Source organism: Aquila chrysaetos, chromosome 10 (assembly GCF_900496995.4).
Source record: "Aquila chrysaetos chrysaetos chromosome 10, bAquChr1.4, whole genome shotgun sequence".
NCBI lineage: Eukaryota > Metazoa > Chordata > Aves > Accipitriformes > Accipitridae > Aquila > Aquila chrysaetos.
The window spans coordinates 28,427,150-28,445,667 of NC_044013.1; the positions used below are offsets into that span (position 1 = coordinate 28,427,150).

At 51.0% G+C, this 18,518-nt stretch overlaps 1 protein-coding gene across 3 annotated transcripts in view; it reads left to right on the forward strand.

Annotated features, from left to right (window-relative positions):
* EPHB1 (EPH receptor B1) overlaps nucleotides 1-18,518 on the forward strand; it is an 85,596-nt gene that overhangs the window by 11,592 nt on the left and 55,486 nt on the right. For 2 of the 3 annotated variants that reach the window (XM_030028403.2, XM_030028402.2), the window contains exon 2: nucleotides 15,067-15,131. In XM_030028403.2, the coding sequence (XP_029884263.1) occupies nucleotides 15,067-15,131 (65 nt within the window). Of the gene's footprint in view, nucleotides 1-8,655; nucleotides 8,660-15,066; nucleotides 15,132-18,518 lie in introns of those variants that run through there. The other variant, XM_030028404.2, reaches the window with a different exon arrangement.

An 18,518-nucleotide genomic window follows, 5' to 3' on the forward strand; every position in this document is an offset into this window, starting at 1 on the left:
GATCTGCTGGGATTAGCATACGTCAGTGTGTAAATATTTAGTTTCCAAGGACTTTTTTTTTTTCTTCCCCTTCCTTGAAGAAACAGCAACAATAAGGGATTGAAATGAGGCAGCAGCTATGCTTGGACACTTTCCCCAGCATCCAAAATATAACTGAAATTAAAGATGACCCATGAAACAAAATGAAATTGAACTTCTGCCCACGTGATGCACCAAGCCGGCTTTCAAAGCAAGGGTTTTCTCTGCTTATGTTTGAAGTTGAAGACAAGAGGTTGGGCTCTGGGATCTCCTGGGTGATGTAGAATGAGTACAATCCTGAGTTAGTAAGAGCTATGGTTGAGCACGGGGTGGTGGGCTGAAAGCAGGGCTTTGAACAGCTGGCTTGGGGGTTGCTTTTGTTAATCCCCTTTAATATTTTCTGCAGAGCTGCTATTTTAGAGAGAAACAAAATTCCCATTCCGTGAAAAATCTTGGCCTTTCCAACGTGTCTTTGTTCCGTGTTGGGGTGAAAAATGAACATTTCTGAGGAAACCTCTGGAAGAAGCCTCCTTGCTGTCCTCTGCTCACCTGGGGCGATGCTCGTGCTTGGGAGGAATGAACCCTCCCCAGGGTTTGCCTCGCCGAGGAGGGGGAGCTGCAGGTGGGTTTGTGCCCAAGACGCTTTCCCCAAAACCAAATAAAAGGGGGAGGCAGCTGGGGGACCACTTCTGAGGCCAAAGTGGGCTGGTCTTTTCCTGGGCTGCATCAAGGAGTAACTCCCTTTCATTTGGAGTAAGGCAGGGTGGGCTTGGTTGAAACTTCTGCCTCTAGCTGCCTGCTGGCTTGGGGGGATTTTTGAGCTTGTTCCCATTCATGGAGATCTCTCTTTAACATCCAAAAAATTTAGATTTTTTGCACCAAGGCGCTTTGATGTTTGGATTCAAAACCGTGTCTGGTTTTGAAACTTGTTGCAGTGTTTGCTATGTGTTTGTAAAGCTGGGAAGGCAAGCAAAAAGAAGCTGAAATCAGAAGCAAAATATGTAGTTAGATGCAAAAATGGTTTTAACTGAGTGATCTGGTGGAGTTGCACATTAAAGGAACGGTTGAAACCAATAATTCATGCAACTTTCCTAGAGGTCTGCTTCCCTTGAGACCCCCAGAGCCGTTCCTACAGCTGACAAATACTCTCGCCAAGCCAGGGGAGGCCAGAACTTGCATTCCCCACCCATCTAATGAATAAATCCCAAGCCGTAGTGAGGCATCAGAAAGCCACCAGAAGAAATCCTGGCTCAGAAGAAAACCTGCACAGCCCCAAGGTTTGGAGGTCAGGAGTCGTCATCGGTGTACCGTGTGGCTTTGTCCCTGTCCTGGCACCTGGAGATACTTATAAGGTACTTTTGGGCTGTTGGTGCTTAAAATGCTCATGCACCCATCATTTCTTTTGCTCGCAGGGGTTATTTATTGTGGGCATTAACCCAGGGCTGCCTTTTAGGTGCCTCAATCTTTCTTTCAAAGATTACATTTGTGCTGTTCAGCTGTAATTGGCAACTTTTTGACTTTTTGTTTGCTTGCCTGTGTGCTGGAAAGACTTCAGAGGTTGTTTAGGAGGCAAGGGGAGCCTGTAGATCTAGATTTTTTTGTTATTATTATTATTATATATTATTATAATTAAAACATATTTTTAGCAGCTGAAATTTGAGCCCGTCTGGGTATTTATACAGCAAGATGTTTTGGATGAGGAATAGGCCAAGATAGTCACGTGGTTGGGGCCAACGTGAAACAAAAGAATCCATTTATTATCCAGGCAGGAAATTTGTTCGTCGGGATGTTGTAGCTGCAGACATAATGATTTCATTTCCTCCAGTTCACCCAGATTAATGGCTTGTGCTCTTTTGTTTGTGTGCCTGTGTTATTTCTGCAACGCGGCTTCCCCCCTTGCTCTGTGCTGGCGTGTGCGAACACGTGTGCAAGCACCCTGGGCAAGGAAGGGGGGATGTGGGGTCTTCAGGCTGGGCTGCAGCAGGCTGGTTGGGTTTTTGGGGTGGGGTGGGATGCTGGGACAGCCAAGCGAAGCCTGTGGGACCACCTGGGGTGTCTTTCCTGGCAGTGATGGATGTCCTGGTGCACATGCATCTCTGGGGTTCTTATCCTCCTGCATCTCCGGGAGTCATCTCCTCCTGCCGTGGTCACTGGGGCAGCGAGGGGTGTTTTCCTAGGAAGTTGTGATGGGATGGGGGAGATGGAGAGTTTGAGAGACAAGCACAAATGTTGACCTTATGGAAGGGATGAGAGCAATATGTCTTCTCCATGGCCATGCTCAAGGGTGTACGTAGGTGTTGTGAGCTTGGTGGCAAACCCGAACCTTTGCACCCTCCCAAATATCACATTGGGAAACAGCTCCTTTTCCTAGGGAGCTGTGCTGATGGGCAGGAATGCGGGCGTCACTCGTGTGGCGATGGGTGAGCAGCTCCTTCCTTTCCAGCTGGGTTGGCCTTTCATACCAGGCAGGTCCCAGCCCCTCATGGGGCCGCTGGCCATCTGGAAGCTGGTGGCACTTACACTCTCTCCTTGACAAAAAAACAACAGGCCTGTCTTTGTGGACACTACAAACAGCAACAGCCTTAATTGCTCCCTTTCTCGCTTTCTGAGTGTTTGGCTTTCGAAAGTGATGTGACAGGCAAACGATGCCTTTGCGTTGCTGTCGCCTGAGCAGTCCTTGCAGGGTTTTGGCACAGAGCTTTTAATTTACTGTATGCAGTGTGACCATGATCTTCTGTTCTGGATTAATGTGGAGTAACCTCATGGAGTTGGAAGCACCCGTCTGTGATGAGGAGTTGAATGTGGCGCGCTGCCTAGGATCCACGCCAGAGAAGGTTTGGTGACCGTCTTGCTGCCCCTGTGCCTGGCTCTTCCTCCTTCCCTCCTTTAGGTGTTTCTGCTTTAAATCTGGGGAGGAGAGAGAGTTTCTGCCATCTCCTGGAGGAGGTTTCCCTGCAGGGACATAGCTTGCTGAAGGAAGACCCTCTTGGCCATCAAGGTGCATCTGCCATCACTCCTGCCATCCTTCCATCTTCGGGGTACTTGCGTGCAATGATCCTGTCTTGCACATGTGTTGCACATTCTTGCTTTTGTTCTCCTGAGCTTTTGTGCCATGAGGGGTGTGTGGGGCTGAAGGTGCGAGCCCACCATCTGAAAACTGCGGAGGAGAGGGATGGGGAGCTCCTGGTACCCCATTGAGCTGTAGGTGCTTTCTCCCCACCTGCCTGCCCTCCCAAATTGTTCCTGTGTCACCCAGGTGACAGAGTTTGTGAGGACGTGACAGCTCTGTTGCACAGAAGATGATGAACAGTGATGAGACCCAGAGAACAACGTACACTTAAAGTGATTTATTTTAGTAAGGAAACCACAATCAGGGAGGATGGGTCAGCGTCATCAGGAGAAGAGGTGAGTATGGAGATGAGCTTAGGGGGAAGTTTATCATCAAGCGGTGCTGCTTTAAAAATGAGCAGAGCTGGCGTTGCGTGAAATGGAGCCATGCCAGTCATGCTGGGACCATCCCTCGCCCATGGTGGATCATAGGCATCTCCTGGGGTTCAACCGGAGACAGGGCTGGCAAGCTGCCGGAGGTGGCTCTGGTGGCTTCTTTTGCTTACCTCCCTGCAACCCCATGCCCAAGTTTTTTGGTGAGGTGTTGCCCATGTGTTAAGTCAGCCCTACCCGTGCACTCGGGAAGGAGACCATCCTGGTGAGGGGGGTGGGAAATAATCCCCCGAACTCTCCTTGGCACGGCTCCCGGTGTGCAGATGGCTGTCCTCATGCTAGAGCCTTTTCCCAGCTTGCACCCGCGCAGGCGCTGGGGCTGGAGGCAGGGGTGTGCTGGGCAGGCTGGCTGCCAAGCGGCACCTCCTGCCAGCATCCTCCTCCTCCTCTTCCTTGCCTCCCAGGGCTGGCGGGGGCTGTGGCCACTCAGCAGCTCAGCTGGCCACTGCAGCTTGCAGGAAGAGCTCAGCATAAGCACAGTCCTGAGCAAAACCTTACAATTTAAGGTCGACTTAAAGCAGCTCTTGTTTTTCTTCTCTTCTCCCAGAATAGGGATCCCAGTGGTCCTTGTGCAAGGGGATGTGGTGGGATGGAGGACCTGGCACTGCCTCTGAGTAGGCAGGAGCTGGGGGAGGCAGGCAGCAGTTTGCCAAAAGCTTGTGAAGAAGGGTCCCGAAGTCCGCGCTGTGCGCCCCCTTGAAGGGCATTGTCCAAAGGGGCGATTGCTGGCCCTGCTAGGTGGGCAGGAGCAGTTGCTGGTAGCTACTGGCGTATTAAGGCAAGGGTTTAACAGGGCCCTGCTGGCCCATCAGAGCTGGTATGGCACCTTGCATGAACGGGCGTTTAGAAATCTTGGCAAACACATTTTGTTGTTTACTTAACGGACCAGCTGTCATGTGCATACATACCTAAAGATGGCTGAGATTGATAGTAGAATTTTTGGGAGAGGATGTGGGATAGTTACAGATCCTGGCCATTGCCTGTTTTGACTAAAACTGAAAGTGCAAAAAGAAATGAAGAAAAAGGTAAGTCCCGGGCAAAGCTGTGAGAGCCAAGGGATGGGTTTGCAGGGCATTTTGGGAAGTGGCATTTGGATGTGGGGCTAGAGCAAAAAAAACCCAGCAGGGTCTGCTCACAGGGTGGTCTGTCCTTTGTGATGGACCTGTTGGCTTTGCCACATCCCCTTTACCTCCTTTCCCACATGTGCAGCCTTATGACGGGGAGGGCTGGGCAGGCGACCAGGCTCTCCGCCAAGGCATCCCCAGGGGATGCGGGCATAGCCTTCCCCCATCCCGGCCACATCCTGACGGAGGCTTCCCTGTGCCGCTGGCAGCCCCACGCGCTGCCGTGGTGGCACAGATTTATTTCCCTTTGCCTCTTGTGCTCTTTGCCTCATTTGCACTCGCGAGCTGACTCCATATGGTACAAAAACTGAAGAGACGATGCTCGGCACGGCGGCCGGTGCCGGGAGGGGAGGCGGCAGCGCGGGGAGCTGCTTGCTGACGAGCTTTTGCAGTTTCTTCCATTTGAGGTTCAATATTTCCACCTCCTCCCCTCAATGGCTGTGCTCCAGCGGCCGGGTCTGAGCTCATCACCTCCAGTAGCAGCCAGAGCATCCCTTGCGTGTTTCCACTCTTGCTCCCCTGCCTTCCCTTCTCTCCCTGGCAAGACCCCCAGCGCATGAGTGGGGGATCTTCAGGACGCGTCCTCGGACCAGCAATGCTGTTGCTGCTGTTTGGTTCTGAAAATAATTGGCTGGCCTCCCTGAAGGCTTTAGTATGTGTCGGATGCTGCATTAAAAAATACAGGATCAATCTGGCTGTGGTTGTTCTGTGCCAGGGCCATGCCGGCAAGCTCGCCCCACACTTGCTCCACACTTGCTTGTGCAGAGTGGGATTTTTCTTTGCAATCCTCTAACTTTGGTGGGGGGATTCAGTTTCTGGCTCAACCAAACAGTCTGGCTTGGGCTGTTGGCAGCCAGGGGGTTTGTCGGGGTGAAAAGGGAGGCTTTTCTCCCAAATCTTAGTGTCTAGGGGAAATGCCAAGCACTTGGCTGCGTTGGGAGGAGGTGTGCAGGGGTGAAGGGATGCCTTTTGCTAAGCTCGAGTCCCCCAGTGGTGCTTGCTTGTTGTTTGAGCAGTCTGTCATGTTCGTAGCTCATGCAGAATCCCTTTGACATTTTAAAATAAGATCTAGTAAATAGGAGCTGGACGATGCCAGGTGCATCTTTTGTCGTGAGGGCTCTTTGACAGCACGGCTGGCATTTTAGATTTAGGGCTCTACGAGATGCATGTTTTCGTAGTGAGTGCAAAGATTTTCTGGAGAATGTGGTCCAAGACAATGACTCATCCTGAATCTTTAAAGAAGTGATGGTGTGTAGGGAAATGCAGGATAAATGTTTTGATTTTTAGAGCTTTCCTCATAGGCAGTGCTGTCCTGGACTAAGGCAAAATAAATCCAGTGGGGAAGGAGAGCTGCAGGGAAAGCAGGGGACAAGGTCTGGTGCATTAGTTCAGCAAAACTTAATGCACCTACTCCAGCATTGCCTCTGTGCTGGTGGCCTTGAAGGTTGGCTTTCACATGTGAGCATGCTGCTGGGGAGAATCCCCTGTGATCCCATGGGTGAAAGTCCTGTGCATATCCAGGTGTGAAGACTGTGTGCCCTTTTAATTTATCCTAGCACATGTGATTACAGATGCTATTGATGTTTATGGCTACTCTGTCTTCTCAGTCAACTAATTCTGTATTTAGAGGCTATCATTTCCAAGGGAATCCCAGTTGGTTAGGAGCCCAGTTCCACTGAACTCGTTAGGCTTCCATGGCCCTCGTCTGTGAAATCTCAAACCTTGCTCTTCCCCCCCCCCCCCCCCCCCTCTTTTTGGGGTTCCTTGCTTTCTCATACCATGATGAAGATCAAGCTCCTTCTTCCCCAGAGAAGAGCTCCCAGCAGAATGTCCTTATCTTGGGTGAGCTCACTTGCTTCCATTCAACCTGGCTGGAGCACGCCATGTGTGGCCAATGCTGGTACATGGCTGTTGACCAAGAAGTAAGCTACAGAAAAGTAGCAGAAAATACAAAGTTGTTGACAACACTACCTGATATTTGGTTTATCCTTGCCATCCCTTAAGGTGCTGTGCTCCCCCTGGGATGTATGAGGGGTTGGGGTACTGGATCCTCCTTGCTTGCTTGGCTGGTTAGATGGTTGTCCAAGCCAGCTGGTCTCCATGCAAGAAGTCCAGTGATGTGAGGCTGCTATGCCCATCTCTTGCTGAAGCCACCCAACTGTGTGACAAGGGATAGAGTGTCCTCAGGCACCTGACCTTCACTTTTCATCTCCTTTGGCATGTGCTCCTGGGTGGTGATAGCGTGGATGGTGAAGAGTGGATGATTGCCCTTCCCCAACCGAAGCAATCCTTCCTTCAAGCCAGACCTTCTTACACCACTTAGCTGGACCTCGAGCTGGAGGGTGCTACTTCTCCTGGGCAGCCTCACAAGCTTTTTGGAGGGTAGGGTTTCTGAGAAAGCCTCTTCCGATGCCTGGGTCGCTGAGTTCCTGTTCCACATCTTCTGGAGGATGAAATGAGTAACTGCCAAGCTTGACATATGGTGATTTTCAGGGCAAGCTGCAGCTTTCAGTGATGTTTACTGGCAACCCAGCCTCGAGAAAGCAAAGATGAGAATTGAAATGTGTAGTGACATTGTTCTGGAAAACATTCTCCTGTAAGCTAGCCTTGTTATCTTGCAGCCCTGGATCGCTCCTCTGGTGGTGGCATGGTGGAGGAGCTGGCCTCCTGCTGGGTCTGTCTTAGTGGGCCAGAGCTTTCATTAAAGTGCTCTCTCAGCCCTTGGTGGTGCTTGACTTAAAGTTGCCAAATGCATCTGTGCCCATCTGTAAATACTTATGTATGCACTATGATCTATGTGTATAGTATGTGTGGATTTTGTATATCCGTGGCCTGTGTGCAGTTATAAAAGTTATGATGTCGGCAACTGACTTGTCACTACGGGAGCAAATGAGCTCCTTATATTCGGAAAATATTGGGTTACCTGTAACGTGCTGTCCTGAGATTTTCCCATTGCCTCTGATATCTGGTTTGAGCTCAGTGGATTAAAACTTGTTCCCAAATTTTCTAAAATAGGTTTTACAATTTGGAAAACACAAGGCATTGAAAGCCCTATCTTCTCTCTCTCATCTTTGTATTTGAATTGGTCCCCTTTGTCTTTTTTTTTCCCCTGCGATGCGTGCTTTTTTTGGTAATTCTCCATCATTTCCTTCCCCCTCTCTTATCTCTCCCTCTGCACTTCTCTCTCTTTTCCTCTCTTTTCCTCTCCCCCTCTCCCTCTCCCCTCTAATTTATTTGCAGGCAGGTTGTCTCTTTGATTTACTGTATCTCTCAGTAGGATTATGATAAATGGATTGTATGGCTCTGGCTGAGCTTGTCTAACACCATGCTGGGTCAAGCCCCTTCAGAGCATGAAAACCGAGGGGACATGCTGGGGCTGGGTCTCCTCTGCATCATCCGGAGGGAGGAATGAGTGTTGGTAAATGGGACTTGGTCCTTATGGCCCAAACTTTACATCGCCTCCTGAACTTTTTTAGCCTGTGTCAGGCGTGGGGCTCGGCGGCCCGGTTTTTGTCTGTGCTTTTCTCTTGCCTGATACACTGGGTTTGCTGTGCGTGTGCGTATGCATGTATGCTTGCAAAAATTTAAGCAGGTATTTTACTGGGCGCTTTCAGGCACATCAGCCAGCATATTTCAATTTACTATATCCTGATATGGATAGTGTTTGCTGCTTGTAATTAGAGTGTTTCATCCTGCAGTCACAGCAGGCAGCAGTTTATTGATAAAGTTGTTATATAGTTGCTGAGCAAACACCCCCAAATTTGAGCTTCATTAAGTTATTGCCTGCCCTGCTGCGATGCATCTTCATTGCGTGCTGAAATCCATGCCATTGACGGGAGATCCCGGAGGAGGTCCAGGGCTGTGCTCTGCGGCCGCAGCTTAATGTATCCCATCACAAATTGACACAGCACGCTCGTCCTCGGCTGATATATATAAATTCTTTCCCTTTCCAACCAAAAGCAGTGGGTTTTTTTGGCCACTGCAGATCTTCTCATGCTGGCTGGTGGCCGTGGATGGTGGTGTCACAGCTGAGATGTCTTTGCAGAGCAGGCACTGCTGCTTCTCTCCCCCGTGAGGTTGATATAGACCCAAAGCATCAGTGGTTTTCTTTAAAATGCAGGCAGAAAATGTTTCATGTTGACTTGTTTTGTTGTTGTTTAGCGCATCCTCTCCGTTCTTGACTGAGTTTGTTATTTGGCAGGTAATCCCTCATAACGAACCTGCGGGAGATTGATGGGGAGAGCTCGTTATGCACTTCCAGAGCAGTTTCACCGTCATTCTGTAGCAGCAAAATGCACCATTAAAGGCAGAGAGCCATGGGAATGATGGGACGTAATTAGTTGTTGCTGTAATATTTTTGATTGAAAGCGTATAGATACTGTAAGCGGCTCTTTCGGAAGCCGGTGCTCTCAGGAAATGATTAAGAAGAGCAGTGCTTATCAAAGGGGAGAGGCTGATCCTGCTCTTACCCTGCCCGCCCCTCCAGTGCCATAATTAAACCATCTGGGAGATGTCATGGCATTCATGCCACGCAGTCGCTGGCTCCTTCACGGCACGAGAGGCGAGTAGCAGTGCTCCCTCCCAATTAGGAGCAGGAACCAGATGGGGAGTCGTCCTGCAGAAGAGACTTTTTGGGTGGGATGTGCGCCCAGCAGCTCGCCGCCTCGGTCCCTGCGGCAGAGCCGCATGGATCTTGTGTTCCTACTTTGCCCCAGCTTAGTCCAAAGTTCAGGATATATTGAAACCTTGCATGGGTGAATCTGGACAATGTCAGTGGGATGTTGTGGTCAGAAGCATGGTCGTGGAGAGCAACCTGGAATTACTCAGGCAACCTCCTGGTGTGTGCTTGAGCCCTTTCATCTATGGGGAATAGTGAGAATTAAATTCAAATTATTCCCCTGGCACCTGTGGGTCTTCCTTTCCATTGACATCAAGAGGTGTGATGCAAACTGTGGGCGTATAGGTAGCAGTGATGAAAGCCATGATGCAATCTGGGCTCAGCTTGAAGTCATGACAACTGCAGGAAGGCAGAGCTCGCAGCATCGTAGCAGTTAGTGTTATTTAGCACTAGTCTTTGTAATACAGCGTCTTGGCTCTGTTTCTCTATTGTTCCCTTTTGCTGGTAATGTCACCAAACTTGGACAGAAGCTTCCCAAGCTGTGCGTTTGCCTTGGGCTGATTTTGCTGAAGCTCTTGGGAGAGAAAGAGGGGATAGAAAGAAAGCTTGGCATTTATGAGCATGAAATAGAGGGGAAAATACGGTGCGTTGCTTATGGGGAAAAAAGCCTTGCTGTTATTCCCCTTCAGGAAGTCATGCCATGGGGCCGGGGCTGCCCAGGGGACGTGCCCTGGGGCTGGACCATGTACTGACCCCATCGGCACTTGCTCAGGCTTGCTTTGCGTTCTGCGAGGGCACATCAGGATGAGTTTCCGAAGATCCCACCTGCAGAGCATCCTCTGTTCCTCTGGACCCGAGCCCCTCATGGCCACGTGCGCCCTGCTCCTTGCTCCCGTCTCCCCCCTCCCTCCGAAGGTTCAGCTATTGACATGCACCTCTCTGCCCCCCACGCATCTCGGGGGGCTTATTTCCAGCAGCTGGCATACTTTCTAAATCTCCCTCTACCATCTGTTGTTATCAAGCCTCCTCTCTCCTTATTTTGCTTAATTTCTATCTTTTTCCTCTTGGCTGTCTTAGACATGCCTGCATCTCTTTGCATATGCCCAAGCATTTGCTTTCGAGTGCCTTAGGCTGGTTCCTGCCGTTATCTTCTTGCAGGAGTGAGAGCTGCTGCTTCTTGCTTTGGGAGAGGGACCATGTCCCCAAGGCATCTATTGAGGAGTGCAGTACTCATAGAAATTTCTTTGTGGCCTCCCTGAGCAGAAAATTTGTCATCGTATCTCTTTCTTTCCAGATGGCAATGTCAAAATGTGATCAAGCTGGGTTGGCCTCCTTACCTCCATCTCTCTCTGCCTGTAGCCAGACCCTGCTCCCTGCCAGGGAGAAGTCACACCTTCTCATGGTGGGACTCAGCAGGACCCCTCCACACTGGGGAGGTCTGAAATGTGGGTTTCAGGGTGGGGGTTTCAGGAAGTAAACTCAGCTTTGTTTCGGGCTGGTGCAGGAGGGTTTTCCTGGAAGAGGCTTAAATCCTGTTGGGAAGGGTTGTTGGCAAGGCAGCATCAGCTGGTGTGAAATGAAGGCTTCTGCACTGCTGTGCTCCATGCCTGGCTGCTCGCACTCTAAATATCTTATTTTCCCCCCACTACTTGAATGATGCCAGCCTACCCTTTGCTCCTCTGAGATGCAGCTTATCCTGCTGCGGGCATTGGCTCTGGCCAGTTCTCTCACCGGTTTGCCTGGGAGAATGTGGGGAGCCCAGGACGGCATTGAGTCCTCCCTGCCTGGATCGTGTGAGTGCCATCCCAGATGGATGCACTGCTCGGCGGCGAGGATGCTGGTGCATTCTAATTGCTGGCATCTTTACTCGTTACGAGTGTAATTGTGAGTAGACGTTTGTTTTTGTATTGATAATTAGGGACTGGAACAGATGGCGAAGGCTTAGTTTAAAGTAATGTGTCCATTAAAGAAAATCTACTGTATACAGCTGAAGATTCTTCACTCTAAGAGAGCTCAGCTCTCTATAGTGGAGCTCATCTTCACCCTAACGAGGGCTTCAGCCCTTACAGCCTGGTCAGCTGCCTTCGGTGGAGGCTCAGGTCCCGAAGACTTCTCCAAGCGAGTATGTTGAGCTCCCTCCTGGGCAGAGCATCCCCATGGCATCCGCCGTGCCCACATGTGGGTGGTCAGGTGTGGAAGGAGTTGCTGGAGGAGCGGTACCTTGAGCAGGCAAGGGGAGGGCAGCGTCTTGCCTGCATTTGCCTGTTGGGCATTGAGCCTGTCTGCTGGCATGGTGGAAGTGCAGGGACTGGCCGATGCAGGTGGACAGGTGGCACGTGGTTCACCCGACATGGCTAATGAAGCTGTGCTAACCGTACAAGGCACAGGGAGATGATGTACCCTGCGCTGACACCCCCGGGGGGGTTTAATTGATACCCAGTGCTAAATAACGAGGACTGGTCCTTGCAGCAGGACAAGGCAGGCAAGAGGAGCACAGGAGGAGAGGTGCGAGGTGTCTGTGGGGCTTCTCTGCTGATTAATGATGCTCAGGCACTGGTCCCTGGTAATCCCCTCGTTAGCAGGCAGAGCAAGGGGATTTTACTGCCTGTTCCTCCTTTGCCTGCTCCCAAGTGATGGATGGCTGGGGAGGGCAATCCCTGTGTGTCCCCACCAGCAGCAGTGTTTTGCAGCTGAGAGATGGAGATGAGTGCTGGCTGTCCCCCCTTTCTCTGTGGGATCTTGGGGTGAGGGGCACGGGCATCTGCACACAACCCCCTTGCTGAAGGAGGGCGCTCGGCAGAGCCTTAGCCCTGAGCTGCCTGGCCATAAACGTCCCTGCGGGGTTTCCCCAGGGGTCACGGTGTCACTTGTACATCCAGAAAATGAAGTAAAATCCAAGATTTCCTCCAAGAGGAAATAGCAGAGGTCAATGGGAAGTTGCTCAGTCGAGTCCTTCTGGTGCCAAGTACCTCTGCAGTCATGGGGTGTGGGTGAGCTCAGCAGGAATTTGAGCTGCAAGGGGGGATTTAACCAATTTATTTTATTTTATTAAAAAACCAACCCCAACTAAACTATTTTGCCAGGTTATGGATCTTCTTGTATATGGCAGTGTCCTCAGGAGTCAGGGTAGGATCTGAGCAGGAGATGGTCTGTAGAGGGTCAGCCTTTTAGTGGTGGCTCTCAGCCCTCTTTTTTCGTTTGGTTTGTAAATTGATTTAGAAACACGGAACTGTTGAAGTGCAAGCTATACACCTGCAGTGGAAACTTTGCAAGCACGACCTCCCTGGCCACAGGCCGCACAGTCCCCTTTGGACTCTGGAAACCTCCAAAGCAAAAGCTTCTCTGTGGTTCTTTTCCATTTATTCATTTATTTCTCTATATATTTAGTTATTCTGAAGTCTCCTGCTTCAGGAGCTGCTGTGTGCCATGCTGGCATTGCTGCTGTGCCTTTCTGCTTTCTTTCCAGAATGTGGAGCCTTTGGGAAGGAACAGAACGGGAGGGAAGGTGTGAGATTTTTGGGAGGGAGCTGCCAGGAGGGATCCTGGTGGATGCCACCTTGGAGCAGAGCTGGTCCTTGCATGCTACCATCCTGCACCAAGGCTGTACTTTATCAAAAGTACATTCCTCTGTCATCACCCCACTGAAAAAAAAGTGCCTGGAGAAGGAAGCTGTAAGTGCGTGGAACAGGAAGGGACACGATGGAGTGAAAATCCTTTCTGAACAAACCCTTGCAAGAAGTGCCTTTCCTGGAACTGAGTGTGTCCTTATTCACCAGAGAGGGCGGGCGATCTGGGTCCGGGTCCCAGCCCAGCCACGCTCCCTGTGTCACCCTGGGCCCTGCTGCCTCAGTTTCCCATGTGGCACAAGGACACTCTGTTTGCTGCGGGGTAAAACACTAAGCATTTTAGGGGCTCTCAGAGGATCCCTCCCCACATAGCCATGCTGGGAGTGGGGACTGGGAAACGTTTGCATGGCCTTTTGCTTCCACTTTTGCATCTATTTATGCATAGGCACATCTGCTGGCTTATTTGGAGGGCTGTAGCAAGGATTAATGACAGCTTAACGAGGTGCGGAGCTGTTTGCAAGGGAAGGAAAGCTCGGGGGCAGCGGGAAGGCGGAGGGCGGTGGGAGTAGAAACTCTCTGGAGGTCTGGAGCACGAGCTCCCAGCCCCGTTCGGGGCCAGGGAGGAGTTGCAGGTGGGATGTGTTGTTTTTAGCTGGCTTCTGCCAAACAGAAAGGGGCTGAAGCTGCAGATGGAGACATGCTGTGGTGGCATGAAGGCTACCGCACTTTTCTGTTCCCTGCACAGGCCGGGGGTGAAACGTTTCCTCTCCGAGGGCACTGTGAGCACGGGCATGCAAAGCATGGGTGCAGCAGGCTGTGGGCTTTGAAGCCCCCCTCAGCAGTGCCACAGCAGCATCCCAGGACCACTTAGGGATGCAGAAGCTTTGCAAGCTCCCAAGCACCTTTTGACTCCATCTCTGGTGTGGGGGTGCCTTGCTCTCTGTGGCCCCCACTCACCTCTCCGGGAGCCAGGGCAGGTCGGCAGCTCTGGCTGGAATTTCGGGAGAGGGAACATTTATCACTCGTGGCAGGGTGGGGACATCCCGGTCACACTTCTCCGGCTTCCCATCCTGGGACAGCTGGCAAAGGGAGGGGTGGGAAGATTAATAGGAGTCTCGTTTCCCACTTGCGATTGCTGGAGCGGGCGTGGAGAGATTAAAAGCAGCAATCCGGGGGCAGTTCATGTTCCTGGGCTGATTTTTATTTTCTGACCTTTATTTCTCTGGTTGCACCCCTTTTCCTGGCACTGCAAGGCTGCCGTGCCTACCTGGGACCATGGAGGAAATGGGAGGGATGGGGGATGCTCAGCTATGCCAGCCGCCGCCAGCGCATCTCCTCCTCCCATTTGGTCGAGACACAAGAATCAAGGAAATTAATCTGCATGTCTGCTTGCTCCAAACAAATAAATAAAACCTGGAGGATTTTTCCCATCTGTTTCTATATGTTGTTGCTCTCACTATTATTCTTGTTGTGTTCTGTTGTTGTTTTTTTTTTTTAAAGAATAAAAGTAGGGAAATGTCAGCTGTATTACAGCTCTTAAATATTTCCCACCAAATTCTCCATCAAAAGACTATCAGCAGCGGAACACCACTCCAACAATGTGATTTTTATTCACGTATTTGAAATCACTCTGACAAATAGTAACTGTGTGCAACAACAACTTAGGGCACCAGACAGATGTAGCACATAAAAGGGGACATCTAGTGTTGCAGAGCAAAGCAAGTAGCTGTGAGTGAGTCGGATGGGACCCGCCGAAAAGCCTGTATGGAGGTGCTGGGGGAGAGAGTGGGCTCTGTCTGCTGTGGGAGACTTTCCCCCAGCTTCTTGCTGCTTCCAGGGAGTTAATGCAAACTTGCTGCTTGGGTTTAGATGGCTTTTTGTAGGTGCATGTAATGACTCCATGAAATGCAGCAACCTCCTTAATTTTTAATTTTTTTTTTTAGTTGGTAACGCTCTTTTCCTTTTCTAGGCTTGGGAGGATCAGAGATGGCAGTGTGGGCAGTGTTCAGGCCATGACTCTTTGCAAAGAGTCTTGTCCTGCACTGTTTGCTCTGGAGTGAAGCTGCCCTTAGTTAATTAGATGTATTAGGGCACCTGCCGCTCTATTTCTTAGCAGCTCCAAGGGTCAGATGCATGCTCCATGAAAGCAAGTGAATGTTTTTTTGTGGCTCTGTGCTCATAACATTATTGAAAGCTTTGGGAGTAACTAGTTTGCTTTCCTTTTCTTGTGTTTCCTCAGAAACTTTGATGGATACGCGGACGGCAACGGCCGAGCTGGGCTGGACTGCCAACCCTCCTTCGGGGGTAAGTGCCACTCGCCCAGCTGATCCTTACGTGATCTTGTGGGGTTCATGCTCTTTGTCTTAAAATGCTGGTGGGGAGCCAGGGAAGTCACAGCAGGAGCAGGGATGCCCCATCGGGCTGGCATGGGGCGGCCAGGGCATCGCTGTGCCGAGCTGTGCGGCCGGTCCAGGGCTGAGCGTCCCTTCCCTGAACTGATCCCAGGGTCTCGGCAAAGATGGAGCTTTTCTTCATCCCTGTGCTCTCTCCTCCCCTGCCTGTCCTCCTCCCAGGTGAAGGGGCCAGCCCCATCACTGCTCTCCATGCCCTCGCTCAATCCTTCCTTCTCCCTGTGCCAAAAGACTTGTAATTAGGAAACATTAACAGGCTCAAAACAGCTTTCATACCTGGAACATCATCCGTAATTGCACTCAGCAGTGCTCTTCCCTGGCTATTAATGTCACTTTTATGAAGTAATGAGGAACAAAACACCCTGAGGCACTTAAAACATCTTTTTTATATAATATGAGTCTTTGAGGAATGGAAGCATAAAATAACCTGACTCACATTCCCTGGGCAGAGAAAGTGAGAGACGGAGCCGTGGAGGAGAGGAGTGGCAGTGGGAGGGGATGCAAGTTGATGGATGGGCATCACGGTGGGACAGGCAGCTGGTCGGGCAGGGATGAGTACAGCAGTGAGGTCCATCCCTGGGGCCTCCAGGACATGGCACCAAAGGGGAAAGGATGCCAGCCTGCGCCTTTGTTAGGGTGTGACTGGCTTGGCCAGGTCCTCAAAAGAAGTGAGATTGCACACTGTCACCAAAGCTGAACCACACATGCAGTGGGCACGAAATCCTCTCCAGGCACGTCAGAGGCCCTTGAAACGTGGGGCTTTGCCACTGAATTGCTGTGGAAAAAATCTGGGCCCAGATAAATTGCTGGCAAAATGCAGGGGGGCCACATGGAGGTGATAGAAATGGGATATAAATAGTTGCCTGCAGCTGCTATCACTGAAAGCCATGCAAGGCAAGTGGGGAGCTTGCGTCGTAAGGCATGGCAGTCTTCCCCTCTGCAGAGTGAAGCATGTCCCCAGCCTGCATCCCTCCACGCACATCCCTGCATCCCTCCGCAGATCCCAGCTCCTGATCCCTGGCCCTGCCTCACCTGTCACAGGGTGCCCTGAGCCTGTCCATGTGGTGATCCAGCATTAATACTCTGTCTCTTGCTCCTGTCAGAGTTACTGGTGAGTCTTCTCCTTTACAGGAGTGTATGTTAGATCTTCCACAAAGTATTTTAAAATACCAAGTCCCTTATTTAAAGATGCAGTTAGTCCGTAGCATGTGTGGGAGAGTGTGACTTCCCTTGTGAAGTCCCCTTGCTCATGGACTGGGCTTTTTTCAGTAGCACCAGGCACTTTGCTGGGTGGATACGGAGCATCTTGAAGTGTATTTGGGACTCCTGGAGTGAACCCCCCTGTAGGCGTCATGTCCCAGCGAAGGCACCTTTTGGAGTAGGTTGGATGCTAGTTGATAATAAGCAATGTCTTCCTCTTGCTTCAGGCATGCAGTAGTCTTTATGAGCTGCCCGCTTACAGCACTGGGTTTTGGGGTTTATCCTGTTTAATAGTTCACAACAAATATTTGAGGGCAGATTTGTGCTGCTTTTTGGCTTGTCCAGCAGTACTGGCCAGTATTTGGGTGAGGCTTGTCTGGAGTGCGGGTGCCAGGGAGGGTTTGCAGACTGTGACCCATCCAAGCAGCCTGGTGCAGAAATGCTAAGATACACTTGGGGATTTCTGCTTGTGTTGCAGTCAATGAAGACCCCAAATTTAGTTGGTCTTTTCTTGTTTTTAGTCTTCAATTCCCTAAAGCAGCCACCCTAGGGCAGTGCTATTTCTTTTTCAGCCAAAACTGCTGAAAGCTGGGTTAAAAAAACCAAAGCTTCCCCATCCCATCCAAAAAGTGAGAGTATGCTAGCAGCCTTGCTTTGGGGCTTAGCAACAAACAGTGGCACTGTAGGAACAAGTGAAGAAGAGGGGAACCAGAGAGGAAAGCAAAGAAACCAGAGGGAGGAGAGTAGCAGCTGTCTATAAAAGGGACCTTCCTGCTCCTTGAGGCAGGAGGGAGGAGATGGGAGAGGGGCTCCTGGCTGCTGCTGGGGTGTCAGCTCCTTCTCCCAGGCTCCTCTTGTCTCTCCTGGGGCTGGAGGTAGAGTGATTTCATGAGCCACCTCTCCTGATGCTGGGGCTCCATGGCTTTGAGTCCTTTTGGGTGGTGGCATTCCCCATGGCGTGCTGAGGTCTGGGAGTGACTATTCACCCCGGCTCACAGATGGGCCCTGGGGCTCAGGGGGGCTGTTGACATTAATGCCAGGGCACAGATGCCAGCCGGGCAGCAGGAGCTGTGGTCCCGGGGGACTGGCTGTGGCGGGACGTGGGCTCTCCTTCTGCTCTCCCTGGTAGACGTGCTTTAAATCTCAGTGGAGATGGAGAAGAACATTGTCTTAATCCCCAGCTCCCTGTGAATTATGTAGTGGGATCTCGTCAAAATGATGCATTTGTTGCTGTTAGAACATCGATGGCAGCAGCCACTGGCACTGTGGGTCTTACTAGCCACAGGGATCTGCTGCTTTTCAGTGCCCAGTGGCAGGAGCACTCAACCCAAGGGATGCCCAAGAGAGCATTAGGATCGAGCCCCAAGCCCTCATGAGGGTTTTCCAAGTGGTATTTTGTGTCGTTTCTAGCTGCGGGCAGCCCTGTGTGTTGGGTGCCTGAAGTGCAGCAGGGTCTGCTGGCAGGTTTTGCCTCTTAGTTTTCGGCTTTGTTTGCAACTCCCCCCAGAAAAAGCAGCAAAGTGCAGGGGATGCTCAGTGGAAGGAGCTGGTGAGAGAGCTGGCTCCCTGATGGGAACTATGAATAAAATGATAGCGGGTCAGGTCCCCTCTCGTGCACCCGGTTGGGGTCCACGAGCTGGTGGGTGGGATGAAGAGGAGGATTCCTGCAGCAAAGACAGCAGAGCAGTGGGGCCGGTGTTAGGTTGGTGGGCGAGTGCTGGAAGAGAGCTGGTTGTCTGGTGTTAATTGGATGACGGGGCTGTAATGCAAAGCCCAGGTGGGAATGGGAAACAATGCCAACCCCCTTGGTCAGGGAGGACCTTGCAGCTTTCTTGTGTGAAGAGGTGTCTGGTAATGAAAGGGCATTGAATCTGCATGTCTTGTCTGGGCTGGAGAGGGGTTTTTGCAGTGCTTTCGTGGCATGGGATGAGAAGGGAGAACGCTCGGATGGATGCGTGAGGTTTTATTGCTGGTTTGGTAAATGTTGCTTAACAGCAATGTGCAACCTTGAGCTGTGATCTTTGCTTAAACTTAGTGGAGCTGAGTAGGTGGACCTGGGAGCAAATGTTCTGTTACGCTT